The 13,544-nt window shown below is 38.8% G+C and overlaps 1 protein-coding gene across 1 annotated transcript in view; it reads right to left on the bottom strand.

Annotated features, from left to right (window-relative positions):
- Nucleotides 1-13,544, bottom strand: part of LOC129781701 (uncharacterized) — a gene marked incomplete at its 3' end in the record, with an annotated part of 132,174 nt that overhangs the window by 64,029 nt on the left and 54,601 nt on the right. The window contains exon 5 of the mRNA XM_055789272.1: nucleotides 12,412-12,567. Within this exon, the coding sequence (XP_055645247.1) occupies nucleotides 12,412-12,567 (156 nt within the window). The remainder of the gene's footprint in view (nucleotides 1-12,411; nucleotides 12,568-13,544) is intronic.

Below are 13,544 nucleotides of genomic sequence, written 5' to 3'. Positions count from 1 at the left end.
TCAGATTGTCTACCTGCGATTCATCAACTACCTGTCTGCCCTTGAGGACTACAACAATGGGGAAAACCCGGTCAACCGACCCAGGCATACCACATGGCACCAACAAACGACATCGATCGGACACCGGCAAGGAGCCAATATTAGAAAGAAACCGCTATGCTTTATTGGATGGCCATACCGAGGAGGAACCAACTACCGAGAAAGTAAATGTAGAGAAAAAGATGAAAGTACCACCTTATTTTACAACATCGAGAGATATAGGAACTTTGAGGTCTGAACTGCTGGCGCTGAAATTGCAGCCAGTTTTTAAAATATGCAGCATCGGTATTAAAATCACTTGTCCCAACCTGGAGCAATATAAAATAATTGGATCATACCTGAAATCAAAAAATCATGAGTTTTACACTCACGATACGCCGTCTGAAAAACCATTTAAGGTAGTGTTGCGAGGTCTTCCTGCTATTGAGTTGGAGGATATTAAAAAAGATCTGGAACAATCATACAATATTCAGCCGTTAGCTGTATATCGGATGACTAGGCATAAAACGCCAGACAATGGGTATTCCAATGTTTTGTACCTGATCCACTTCAAGAAAGGATCAACCAACATAACTCGCATAAGAGAAATCAGTGAGATCTTCAACATCTCGGTACAATGGGACCGATACAAACCTCAACATCGGGATGTAACGCAATGTTCAAATTGCCTTGGTTTCGGACACGGAACAAGAAACTGTCACATGAAAACTCGTTGTGGCAAGTGTGCTGCTGACCACCTAACAAGCACTTGCAGCCTTCCAGAAAAAGAACCTCGCAAATGCGTTAACTGTGGCGAAAGTCACCAAGCCACCAGCCGTAGCTGCACAAAACGTGCGGATTTTAAACGTATCTGGAAGCAAGCTACTGATAAAACACAGAATAGGAAGAAGGTTCCAGAATTTACTGACAAAGAGTTCCCTCCAATGGTTTCTCGCACGATTCCTGTTCTTCCTCCTCTTCCACTTCCTACAGGTCGCCCCCAAACGGCCTCTTCTAGCGAAAAGCCAAAAAAGGAGCAACCGAGCTATAGTAAGGTTGCAGCTATTGGTTTATCACCTACACCAAAACCTTCACCTCATTCCTCTTCTACTGAGGAGCTTTATAGCATGCAAGAACTTGCAACCCTGTTCTTGAGCTAGATCGACAGACTAGAAGTTGTCGCAACCAACAGGAACAAGTACAAGTTATGCTACATTTTTATTATAACCATGGATCGGTCATCTCTAAGGCTAATTAATTGGAATGCCTGCTCTCTTAAGAGTAAGCTTATCGAGTTCACTGACTTCCTGGTGACAAACAGCATCGACGTAGCTATCGTTACTGAGACGCATCTTAAACCGAATATTAATATTCGAGTCCCGAATTATCGTCTATTGAGAATGGATCGTGCTGGTTCTGGTGGAGGAGGTGTTGCCTTAGTCATCAGAAATAACATCAGATATCGACTTTTGCCGTGTCTGAAACTCAACATCATCGAAGCTATTGGGGCGGAAATCACAACATCGATTGGGTCTATTATCGTGATTGCGGTCTACTATCCCAAACAGACGTCAATCAGAGATGGCTCAGCGTTGCTTCTTAAAAACGATATCATCAAGCTAACACGAAGGCAGTCGAAATACGTCATCGGCGGGGACATTAATGCTCGACATCAGTCCTGGGGAAACCAAAGGAGGAATCAAAATGGAGTGACTCTAAATGATGATCTACAGTGTGGGCGCTACAGGATTCTTAGTCCAGCGACCCCCACTCGCATTTCTCGTTCTGGAGTACATTCCATAATTGATTTCTTCATTACCAACATGGATCGCCACATCGGTGATCCTATTGCCCTTAACGAGTTGAGTCCGGATCACTTCCCAGTGATGGTTGAATTGGGAGTGAATGTCGTAGTCAGGAGGCCACAATGTAGACGGGACCATCATCGTGCGAATTGGGTGGAATTCCAGCAGCTTATTGACAACAACATTGATCTCAATCAGCCTCTTGAATCTCCCGAAGATATCGAAGCAACAGTCAGCTCTATTCAAACTGCAGTTATTCAGGCTCGCCAAAACCACATCCCAGAAACGATTCAGGTGAGTGACTCTGTTCAAATTGATTCCATTACTAAACATTTGATTAGGCTTCGGAACCTCTATCGAAGGCAGTACCAACGTACTGGTATTCGAGAGAGGAAACGACAGTATAATCAGTTAACCAAGGTTATCCAGGCCAGAATGATTGATCTCCGTAACAAAAAATTCGCAAAAGATATTAGTAAACTTCCGAATAACTCCAAGCCTTTTTGGAGGCTCGCTAAAATTCTCAAGACCAAGTCTAATCCTATTCCTCCTCTTCTTCAACCTGACAATTCAGAACGATTGATAACACCTGCCGAAAAGGCTAATGCAATTGGCAACCATTTCGCTAGTTCACACAATCTTGGCCAGAACATTACAAGTCCATTTGAAGCTTCGGCGAATGATACTGTAAGGGCTATTGACAATATCCATTCTGTACCTCAAGAGAGTGAAATCATCTCGACTGCAGAGGTTATCTCGGTTATACGCTCGTTGAAGAATATGAAGGCCCCCGGCTTCGACAGTATATTTAACATTGAGTTGAAACATCTTAGTAACAACTTATATGAAATTATGACTTCTGTCTTCAACAGATGTCTATCACTTGGCTACTTCCCCTCGAGTTGGAAGTTGGCAAAAGTGATCCCGATACTAAAACCCGGAAAAGATCCTTCTTCTTCAAAGAGCTATCGACCAATTAGCCTTCTCCCAGCATTTTCGAAAGTATTCGAAAAAATTATATTAACGCGCATTCTTGCTTTTGCAGATGAGCACAATATATTTTTGGATGAGCAGTTTGGATTCCGAAAAGGTCACTCTACAATTCACCAGCTTCGTAGAGTATACAATATAATCAGACGAAACAAGTCAGTTTCAAAATCATCTGCCATGGCACTTCTTGATGTTGAAAAAGCATTTGATAATGTTTGGCATAATGGTCTCATTTACAAGCTTCAGAACTTTGGTTTTCCTACATACTTGATAAAAATTATAAAAAATTATCTTTCTGATAGAGCGTTCAATGTTTCTATAAACAATATTTCATCAGAGAAATTCATTGTGAATGCAGGTGTTCCTCAAGGATCCATCTTGGGACCAATTCATTTCAATATCTACACTTCATGCTTGGTTTTAAAGTCTGTGTTAGGGAACATTTTTCGATGAGAACAAAAGTCCCCCTACTTTCATGTATTTGCAATGCCGATTTCCCCAAGGCTGCTTGGTTTTGATGGCTGTGTTAGGGAAACCGTAAATCGGGCCAATCAGAACGATGCAGTTAGGGCGTTTAGATAACGCCTAATATTTTACAGTTATTCAATTGTTTATCTAATGAAAAACAACATTTTGTTAGTTGCGATAGATGCGTAGAAATATTCCCTATCAAGTGATGCAAACATCTCTCCTATCCAGTAAGAAATGTTCGAGCTATAAGCATTCGAAATCTTTCATTTTTCCTGCATGTTCTGTGTTTAGGTTTTCATTTTACCCTCCATATATTCCGGTTATACGTAGTCCCATGTCAAAACGGCAAATGGTTTTAAAAGTTATAGTTTCTGCAGCAAATTATTTATTGTGCATTCGTCTACATTCGAATTAAAGGTAAAACCTTGTAAAATTATATAGATTTCAATTTATAATTTTTCTCATTGATTTTTAAAGAGGTAAGCGGCCACAGGAGGTTACTCAGCTGGAGGTGCTGGAACCGGGTTTTGTGCCGCTTAAAGATAATTAACTGCCACATCCGCAGCAACCGGCCTGGGAGGAACCATTCGTGCCCGAGGAATGATATTTGGTCTCACTCCGTAAGCATTGTTGATCTGCTGAACGACAATTCTGCGAGCTTTTTCCAACCGATCGGTGTTATTGTTGCGGAAACAGCCGAGTTGATATAGATAGAGCAACACTCCTACGAAAACTACCGTTAAGCATCTTGCCGGAGACGAGTATAGATATACAGGTCGGACTCGATTATATGTGATTCGATTATATACAATTTTGGACTCGATTATATACAGCTTGGAAAAACAAAAATTTTCTAGCTTATTTCAAGAAGGAAAGGAGAGCCTTTCAGCGTTAAGGTGAAGTTTAAGTGGCTATTACATGTGCAGTGGGGTAAAAATCGGGATTTTTTAAGATATTGCTTGAATTTTCACCAGGAATTGTTTAGATCGATATTGCAGCCAAATAATGAAAGATAGAAGTTGGGCGTCAAAGAACGAATTGTAGAGCGGTTAAAGAACTTCAATTTAATTGTTGCAAAACAATGTAGTTCAATTTAAAATTTTAGGATAAAATTAATAATAACACATTAAAAATTATTAACTTTGAATTTTTCACTTCCAAAATGTTATTAACATCCACTAATTGAGTAATCCTGTACTAATTTTTCTCATCTTGCAAATGAAATCATCAAAATTGTCTTCCTTAGCGTACTTTTTAATGTAGAGCCAGTTTGAAGCAACAGAGTCCGAAACAAAAAAAAAACTATCTCTTCTCTGTTCTATAACTCTGTCATTGTTGAAATTCGAAAATATGCGTAGGAGTATTTTTTTCATCAAATATAATCGTCTATCACCTCCTAAGACAATCTGGAAAAATTATTTTTTTTCGTGTGAGAAAGGTGTTTTCTGACTTAAAGGGGATGAATCAAAAATCAAATTCCTCTTTTATTTTCAAAAATCGAAAAATACATGTAAAAAAAACAAATAAAAAAAAAATTTGACTCGATTATATACAGTGAACAGAAATCAAAAACTGTATATAATCGAGTCCGCGCTGTACCACGGTCATCAGGATTCACACCCGACACAAGGTAAAGAAAATGTCCAACCAGTCACGGTTTTCTTGCTCCTCGACCACAATATTAGGAAACCTTCTAGCCGGGCAGCGCCCGCCTCCGCAACTGTCGCAGGTTGTGCTTTAAGTGTTCCAACAGCGGTAATGGCAGTGGCAGTGCCCGAGGGTACATTTGATGAAGCAGCTGCTGATGGTGAAGTTTCCGCGCCCACTCCAATCGCAGGTGATGATGGCATTGGAGAGCTTGCACTGTTTGGTATCGTGGATTGACTAGATGATCCTTGATTGACAGGTGTTGGCGCTGGTCCGGGATCGCCCCATTCGAAGTTATCGAAGCTGGAGTGCTACCGGCTGATGGCATTGGCGAGAGGTATGGGTAGTATGCTAGGTTCGACAAAGTATGTGCGAATATTGGATTTGGAGGGATGTTAGCTGCTGATAGATTTGGCGGAGGGCTCTACATTGGTGAAGCTGTCATTGCAAGTTTGCTGGGGCACTTGGAATCAATGTTGGTGGATTGGTCTGTCCATTAGATATCACATTGATTTGAGTTTGCTGACCTTCATAATGGCGGATCTAATATAATGCTATCTTTTCTTCCCGATGTGCGGAAATGCGAATAGTGCTGTTACATTTAAGAAAGAAACAAATGACAATCTTACATTTTTTTTTAGAATATCCTCCTCAGATGGACTCTCATTTGCAAATTTTGTTTTTGAATTGATCTTTTTGTACACAAATGCGATAGAGCGCACCAAATCTAAACAGTGCCCTTTAGGAATTTAGTAAATATCATTACCTCCAGAGATGCCAGCAGAAGGTCTTCGTCGAAAATATGAAATGTTGATGTGTATAAATACCTGCCAGCTACCTTTGTAATCGTGAGAATAGTAAAGTGATGTTTGAAAAACTGCAGGGAATTGAGTCAAGACATATAGAAAAGAAATACGATGCAACAGAATAGAGTCTCCGATAAAAATTTAATATCAGTAAAATTGCGAACTTGTCTGCAAATTTGGTATCCTTGCAATGATGATAAACAAATTTCGAAATAATTCGAAGACGAACGGATTGATAAATGTGCTTAATCGAAGTCGAACGGGTTACAAAATGCATTATTTTGCCAATTTCAACCCGTTCGGGATCCGGAATAGAGGTGAATTCCTTAATATTTTCCTTCGTTGATCGTATTGTTGTGAACCTATTCACGTTGGAGAGCATATTCGAACATATTCGTTGGCCGAGGCATTTTGATGTAATGTAATACTTTACTATTTTTGAAAGCATAGGCAGCCGTGGCAGTGTTCCGAGCTCTGCAATACAATTTTCTTACCCAATGTTAAAGTTGCTTAAACTTACATTATACACCCATTAAACGTAAAAATAATAATTGTATTGATATCAATAAAATTTTATTCTATTGATTTTCATGACATGAAACGCTATGACTAAGGAATAACATTTTATTGAGTAAAAAATAACGAATTTCACCAAACAAACAAAACCATGGTCGAAGATTGGAAAATGAAAATTTAACTTTCAGAGCACTTGCTCGAGTTTTGATGGGAAGTGTGCGAAAACGATCATTTTCTTCACACTGTTTCGCAAAATTATAGATTTTCGGGCGAGTGATGAGGGAGGGACATGAAAGAAATGAGCGCCATTGTGGCTAGCTTCCACTTTAACCTTAATATAGAGAAAACATATTGGAAACGGAAAAAGTAATTTTCTTTTATAATTTTTAGTTTGTGTTTAATTCAACCCAATGCGAATTTTAATTGGACTAACAACACCTACACTATACTATATGTAGAGCATATGGGAAATCACTTTTTCTAATATTTCTTCACTTCTACAATTTTTCTCGCCGCTTAACCAAACGACCCGTTCTCGAGCGGAAAAACAGCTTGATTTTTTATTTATGAAAATTGAAATAAATCGTTTCACATATCAAGTAATTTTCACCACAAAACAAAATTTACACTTACACTTGTGATCATTTTTTCACAATACACGATCGGCCATTGATATGAAATTACACGAAGCAACATTTCGGTGGGAGCAAAAGCGCCCCCTATGTATTTGCAATGTTTCTTCTTATTTTCCTTTGTTTACGGAGACTTTAAATCTAACGATTCAATCGTCTCCGATTTTCTTTTCTACTATTTTTATTATTCTAGTTTCAAATGTTCTATATTTTCCTGTAAAGTCCTGTTTCTTTCAAAAATTAAATTAAGTTATTCTCCTGAATGTCATCATTACTCAATATGTCCCTTAGGTTTTTTCCAATATTAATCCTAATTCTAGCATCCTTCGTATGTTGACAATCCAGTAGTAAGTGACTTACAGAGATGGGAGCCTCGTTGCAAGAGCATTGAGGTTTTTCTTTATTTCTTTGAAAAAGATATGTATGAGTGACCTTTGTATGGCCGATTCGAAGACGGGTGAGAAGCCGTCTTTCCTTACTGTTGTTTCTGTCATGCCATGGAAGAGTGGTATTTTTAATTTTTTGAAGAAAAGTTGGTCTGTTGTTTCTCCAGGCTATGTTCCAACTTTGGTGGATCTGCTGTTTTACCCAAAGTTTCGCATCGGAGCGAGGAATGGGTACATTAGGGGGTTCTTGAATTCTGCCCCTACCGGCTAATTTGTCGGCGACAATATTTCCAGGAATTCCGGTATCACCGGGAATCCAACAGAAGGTAATATTTTTATCTGAGGCAGCTTCTTCTATTGCAATGATCCATGGGTGAAGGTTTTTACCTTTTCGAAGAGCCCGGAGACAGCTCGCGGGATCATAAAACAGAACAATAGGAAGAGAATCATGTGTGCACTCTTGGGTAGCGATTAGAAGCGAAAATGCTTCTGCGCTAAAAATAGTGCATTGTGGAGGAAGCGAGAAACTACCAGTATATCGGTTTTCAAAAATACCGCAACCGACACCATCAGTGCTTAGTGTACTTGATGTTCAAACTGGAATTTTGTTACTACGAGGTGATTGAAACAGGCCTTCACTTTTGATGGGAGATCTTCTGCACGAACTTCCTTGAGTAAATCAAGGTTAACATTCGGCGGTTTTACATTCCAATTCCTTTCCATGACCGTCAAATGTACACATATATCGGGAAGATTCTAATTCGTGTGTTCTTTGAATTGGTCCTTTGCCCGAGATATTAATGTAACATCATGGTCACGGTCAGGAATTGAAAGGTAACGAATAGCTCTATTTGTTACAATCTTCGTAACGAGTCGATCAAATGGTAGTTGCCCACTCTCTGCCATAACAGCGAGGGTAGGACTTGTAACGAAGGCACCAATGGCTATCTTTATTGCCTTGTTATATACCGGTTCGATCGTTTTTAGTGGTTTTTCACCACCTCGGCTGAAGATGCTTACTCCATAGAGAATTTTTGGTATTAACCAAGCATTTATTATCCGTAAAAGAGATTTCCTATGTCCCAAAGCTAGATTGCCAGAAATCGCCTTCAATAGATTCAATCTATTGCGGGCATCTTTTTTGACCATCTGAGCATGTGGTTTAAAAATCAGTCTCTTATCAAAAGTTACTCCAAGTATTTTGAGAGTTTTGACTGAGGGAATTTGGGTTTCGAAAATTTTAGGGTTGGAAACTTTGAAGTGAGCTTTGGGATTACATATATGCAGAAGTTTTGATTTTTCGGGGATATATCGAAACCAGCCCCGTTTTGAACAGAATCAATCGCTTTCTGAAGTCTTTTGACGTAGGACTACGTCTTACATTTCTATACCGGGGTGTAAAATCAAAGTTTCGAAAACGAAAGCGTTACGCCGGAGACCGAGATTTTGAGCGTTAATAGCTCCTAAACAACTGAACGAAATGGTATGATAAACACTTCATTCGATAGATAAAATGTCTACGCGTTCTATACTTGTTACTTTCTGATCCAAAAACTTGTTTCAATAGTCTTAAAATTGCTTTCAAAACAGGCTATTGAAATCACCAATCGGTATATAAGCGAGCGCCGCTCGGAAATCCACTTAGTTCTAATTGAACAGCGATTGGAGCATGTTGTCGCTGTTGTGGTGAAGCTCTTCGTTTATCATGAAAGCGCGAATGAACGGTGTCTCTAAGAGCCTGTTTGTGCACCTTAGGCCAGAAGGGAATCCATCAGGAGGAGAGTGATGCCACAAACTGTTCCCTGGGAAGATCTCGAAGCAGCCGCTACAAACACACACACATACACGCACGGAATTCTTTCCGTTTGGATGCCATTCAGCATCGAGAAAGATCCGGAAAATAATCTGCCAGTTCCTCTGGGAATTTAAAAATACATTCATGTGAAAGAGTTTATTTGAATGTTTTCTATCCATGTAACACTGTGACCAAATATGTTTCAATCAAGTGCTATTAACAGATGGTTATCGAGTTAGCATTAACCACTGGTGGGCTTCCAGTATCGAGGAAAATGTGGAAATATCTAATCGTTACTGAAAATAATCTGCCAATTCCTCTGGGAATTTAAAAATACATTCATGTGAAAGAGTTTATTTGAATGTTTTCTATCCATGTAACACTGTGACCAAATACATTTGGTTTTGTGATTTTTCAATCAATCGCAATTAACAGAATAGCTTCTGAAGATTATTCTTCCCCATCAGTAGAATATTTCCGTATCCAATATTGTATGCGCCCGCAATCGATTATTGCTCAGTCGCCGAAAGTTCCGAGCTCAGAGAGTTCATTCCCCTCTAGTTTGCCTTCCAAATTGCCATCGTAAACCATGCCTTCTCTCGATTCAATCACGCACAAAAAGCATACTTAAGCGATATTCTGGTGGTGAGACGCATTCATTTTTCGTGAGGACATCGACAAGACAACATCGTTGCTGAGGGTGCTGGACGGCGAAGGATCGAGATCTGCCCTGAAACGCAGGCAGTTTGTTTGAACCTGTGAGGGAGCACAGAGAAGCCGATCCTTCAGGAGAAGAGAAGGTGACCATCGAAGCAGCCGCTACACACACATATACACGCACGGAATTCTTACCGTTTGGATGCCATTCAGCATCGAGAAAGATCCGGAAAATAATCTGCCAGTTCCTCTGGGAATTTAAAAATACATTCATGTGAAAGAATTTATTTGAATGTTTTCTATCTATGTAACACTGTGACCAAATATGTTTCAATCAAGTGCTATTAACAGATGGTTATCGAGTTAGCATAAACCACTGGTGGGCTTCCAGTATCGAGGAAAATGTGGTAATATCTAATCGTTACTGAAAATAATCTGCCAGTTCCTCTGGGAATTTAAAATTACATTCAAGTGTTTTCTATCCATGTAACACTGTGACCAAATACATTTGGTTTTGTGATTTTTCAATCAATCGCAATTAACAGAATAGCTTCTGAAGATTATTCTTCCCTATCAGTAGAATATTTCCGTATCCAATATTGGATGCATAAAACCTTGTGCATCCAACGTAACACTCTCGTTTTCGAAGTCCCCCAAATATTCATTCATTCAGAATCAATTCAGATTCAAATTCAAACAAATGATCTCTAAATCAACGATAGTCCTACGTCACCCTTGCGGTTATACCATAGATATAACCCACTTCCTGTTTTTCTTGTTGCTGATGCAGTGACGCTAACTGAAACTAGCACAATGTCGCTAGTACTAGCACAATGTCGCATAGACAAGAATTTTTACATTTTCCGGATTTTTTGCAAAAAGGGACTGCATAATAATTATGAAGAGGGTTGGCGATACAACCGAGCCTTGGGGAATTCCCCTTTCTTGGATTTTCAATGAAGATTTTGTGTTGTTGACTATGGCTCTGAGTTCTATTTTCTAGGAAACTTTTCACATAGAAACCTAGTCTTCCACGGATCACCCAGTCGAAGAGACTCTTCAATACTGGATATCTCCATGCTGATCAAATGCTTTACTTAGATAAAGTGATGCCACATCTGCGTGGTGATCTTTCTCAATAACGTCATGTACAATAGCCTGTAGATCTTCGAGGTGATCTTCTGTGCATTTTCCCGCACGAAAAGCGAACTGTCTTGGATCGAGCAGCTTATTAGACTCTAAAAAGGTCTTTAGGCGTCGATTTACTATCCTTTCTAGAACTTTTCCAACACAACTCAAAAGAGTCGAAAATTGTATAGAAGATGTTGGTTTTGACTACGTCTTTCATTTCTGTACCGGGGTGTTAGTTCAAAGTTTCTAAAACGAGAGAGTGACGCTGGACTGCAAGGTTTTGAACGTTAATACCTCTTTACCGGCTGGATGGAGTGGTATAATAATCACTTCATCCAAGAGATAAAATGTCAACGAATTATATGATTGTCACTTATCGGTTCAAAAGCTTAAAAATTGCTTTGAAAGCAAGCTATTGAAATCATAACAATCTTGCTCATTGATGATGATTGGTGATCGCAATGTGTTCCCGAACACGGTCACAAAATATAGGCACATGAAGAAACCGTGATTTGTTTTGCTCGCTTGCATGAGTGTTTGGGCATTGAGCTTCGTATTACGGAATGGAGGAGTAGGCATGACAATATGGGGTTGCAGTAGAAATGAACACACTTTTAAAATCAAAATTATGAATGAGAATTAATTTTCCCAAACCAAATTAGTACTCTATGTAAATGAAAATCACTTTTGCTTGCAAGTAGTGAAAAAATATCATGCAAAAATTGTGTCTCTAGATAATTTTATATTATAATGTTATGTTCTGGTGAGAATATCTGAAAAATCTGAAAATCGTTTAAATTAGGGTCATAACGACGTACGTCTAATAGGTAAATAACACCAAGAAAAAAATTTCATACAAATTTTAGCAATTTAAAACTGCTTTAAGGGCGACTGATAGAGAATAGCTGGTCTCATACAAACTAATGTCGTATCCAGATGACACCATTCCACCGTCAACGCGAAAAGCAGACATACGCAAGGCGTGAGTACTTTCACTCGCATCGGTTTCTGTTCTGCTTTCGCATGGAACAGTCATGAAAAATTGTTTGCGTATGAATGCGTCCGAGCGAAGTAATATTCGCACCCATTTACGCATTCGGCTTGGTGTTCCCGTGATGTAATCCAATAGCATCAGTTTGGCTTGGTGTTCCCGTGATGTAATCCAATAGCATCAGTTTGGCTTGGTGTTCCCGTGATGTAATCCAATAGCATCAGTTTGGCTTGGTGTTCCCGTGATGTAATCCAAGAGCATTTGGATCCAAAAATGGTCCAGTCGGTAATTTTTCCGATCATAGAGAACAAACTCATTGCACCACTGATACGCTCAAAATATTTCAAAAATCCAAATATTTGTCGAGTTGTTATCCAATCAATTTTAGATCGGAACCAATGACGGAGAGGTCGAGAGAGAACGCGGTTTTGGTCATAGAATACGTCAACGGCGATCGCTTCATAAGTTTTCCAACCAGTGCTTTAAACAATCTTTGGTTTTTAAATTACAACATACGAATCAACAAATTAGAAGAATAAAAAAATTGATTGTTCTATTGTACATACCTTTCAATTCATCGACAACAGACATGCTTTCATTGCTAGACAACGTATTTCCAGTATCAGAATTCTTTTGTTTTGAGCCTGTTTGTTGTGAAGGAACGTCATTTCGAATCGCTGAATTTTGTGCGATATCGTCTAAAGATTTCTGGATGCAATCACCTGAAAATATACATGAGGGTAAAAAAGTATTTAATGAAATTCATAGCCGGAAAATTACTTCATTTAATTAAAAAAAGTTAAGATAATTTAATCACAGTTGTTATCAATAACCTATTACAATGCAAATTGATTGGACAAAACACTTCAGTTTGTTTGTACTCATACATTTAGTTTACACACCGTCGGTTTCGTACAGAATCATACACGTTTTGTTTTACTTCTACAACTTTTTCGGACACGTTGCAGAGTTATGCTCACACAAACTGCGTCGTCAATCTAAGGACACACGGGAACTTCCGATCGGACACAATTTTTTCTTCACGCGAATTCTCGGGAAACAAAAACACACTTTTAGGTATAGTCTTTTTTCTCTACACAAGCCAAAGGATAACTTCAAAAACACACAGCCCTCGGTTGAGTGCAATTTACGGCTGGAATTTTGCAATCGGCTGACTGCACACAAAAATTTTGAAGGTAGCAACGGAAGCGGGATCGGTTGAGCCAACACGATGTAATCACCTAAGACAAGACGTGACAACTGGCTTCTTACTCTTCTTTCTGCATTTTCTTCGACCAAGTGCTAGATAACAGGGAAGCGAGATGTGAAGGTTGCCAAATGTTATAAAATTTCGGAAGATTATTTTCCCATGAAAAACATGTGTTCTTCGTATCATGTATTTTCTGAGTTGCATAATTTTTTTTGTATTAATCTTCCGACCGAATATCACATATTTTAAACAATAAGTATTTTCCTGTTATTTTGGTATCCAAAAAATAAAATGTGAAGAGATAAAGAAAACTAGAAAACGTAGATTTGATAGTAGGTGTATGATATGTTGACATATATGAATTAAATTCAAAGTTCATTTTATTTATCAAGAGATTACGGGCCTTACCGTTTACACTTCAAGATGAAAACGGAATGGACGACACGCCATGAAATTTCGTTTTACGAGTTAGAGAAAATGATGGGTTTT

Source organism: Toxorhynchites rutilus, unplaced genomic scaffold (genome assembly GCF_029784135.1).
Source record: "Toxorhynchites rutilus septentrionalis strain SRP unplaced genomic scaffold, ASM2978413v1 HiC_scaffold_17, whole genome shotgun sequence".
Taxonomy (NCBI): Eukaryota; Metazoa; Arthropoda; class Insecta; order Diptera; family Culicidae; genus Toxorhynchites; species Toxorhynchites rutilus.
Note: the sequence above shows the minus strand (reverse complement) of the source record. Positions and strands in the feature narration are given on the sequence as shown.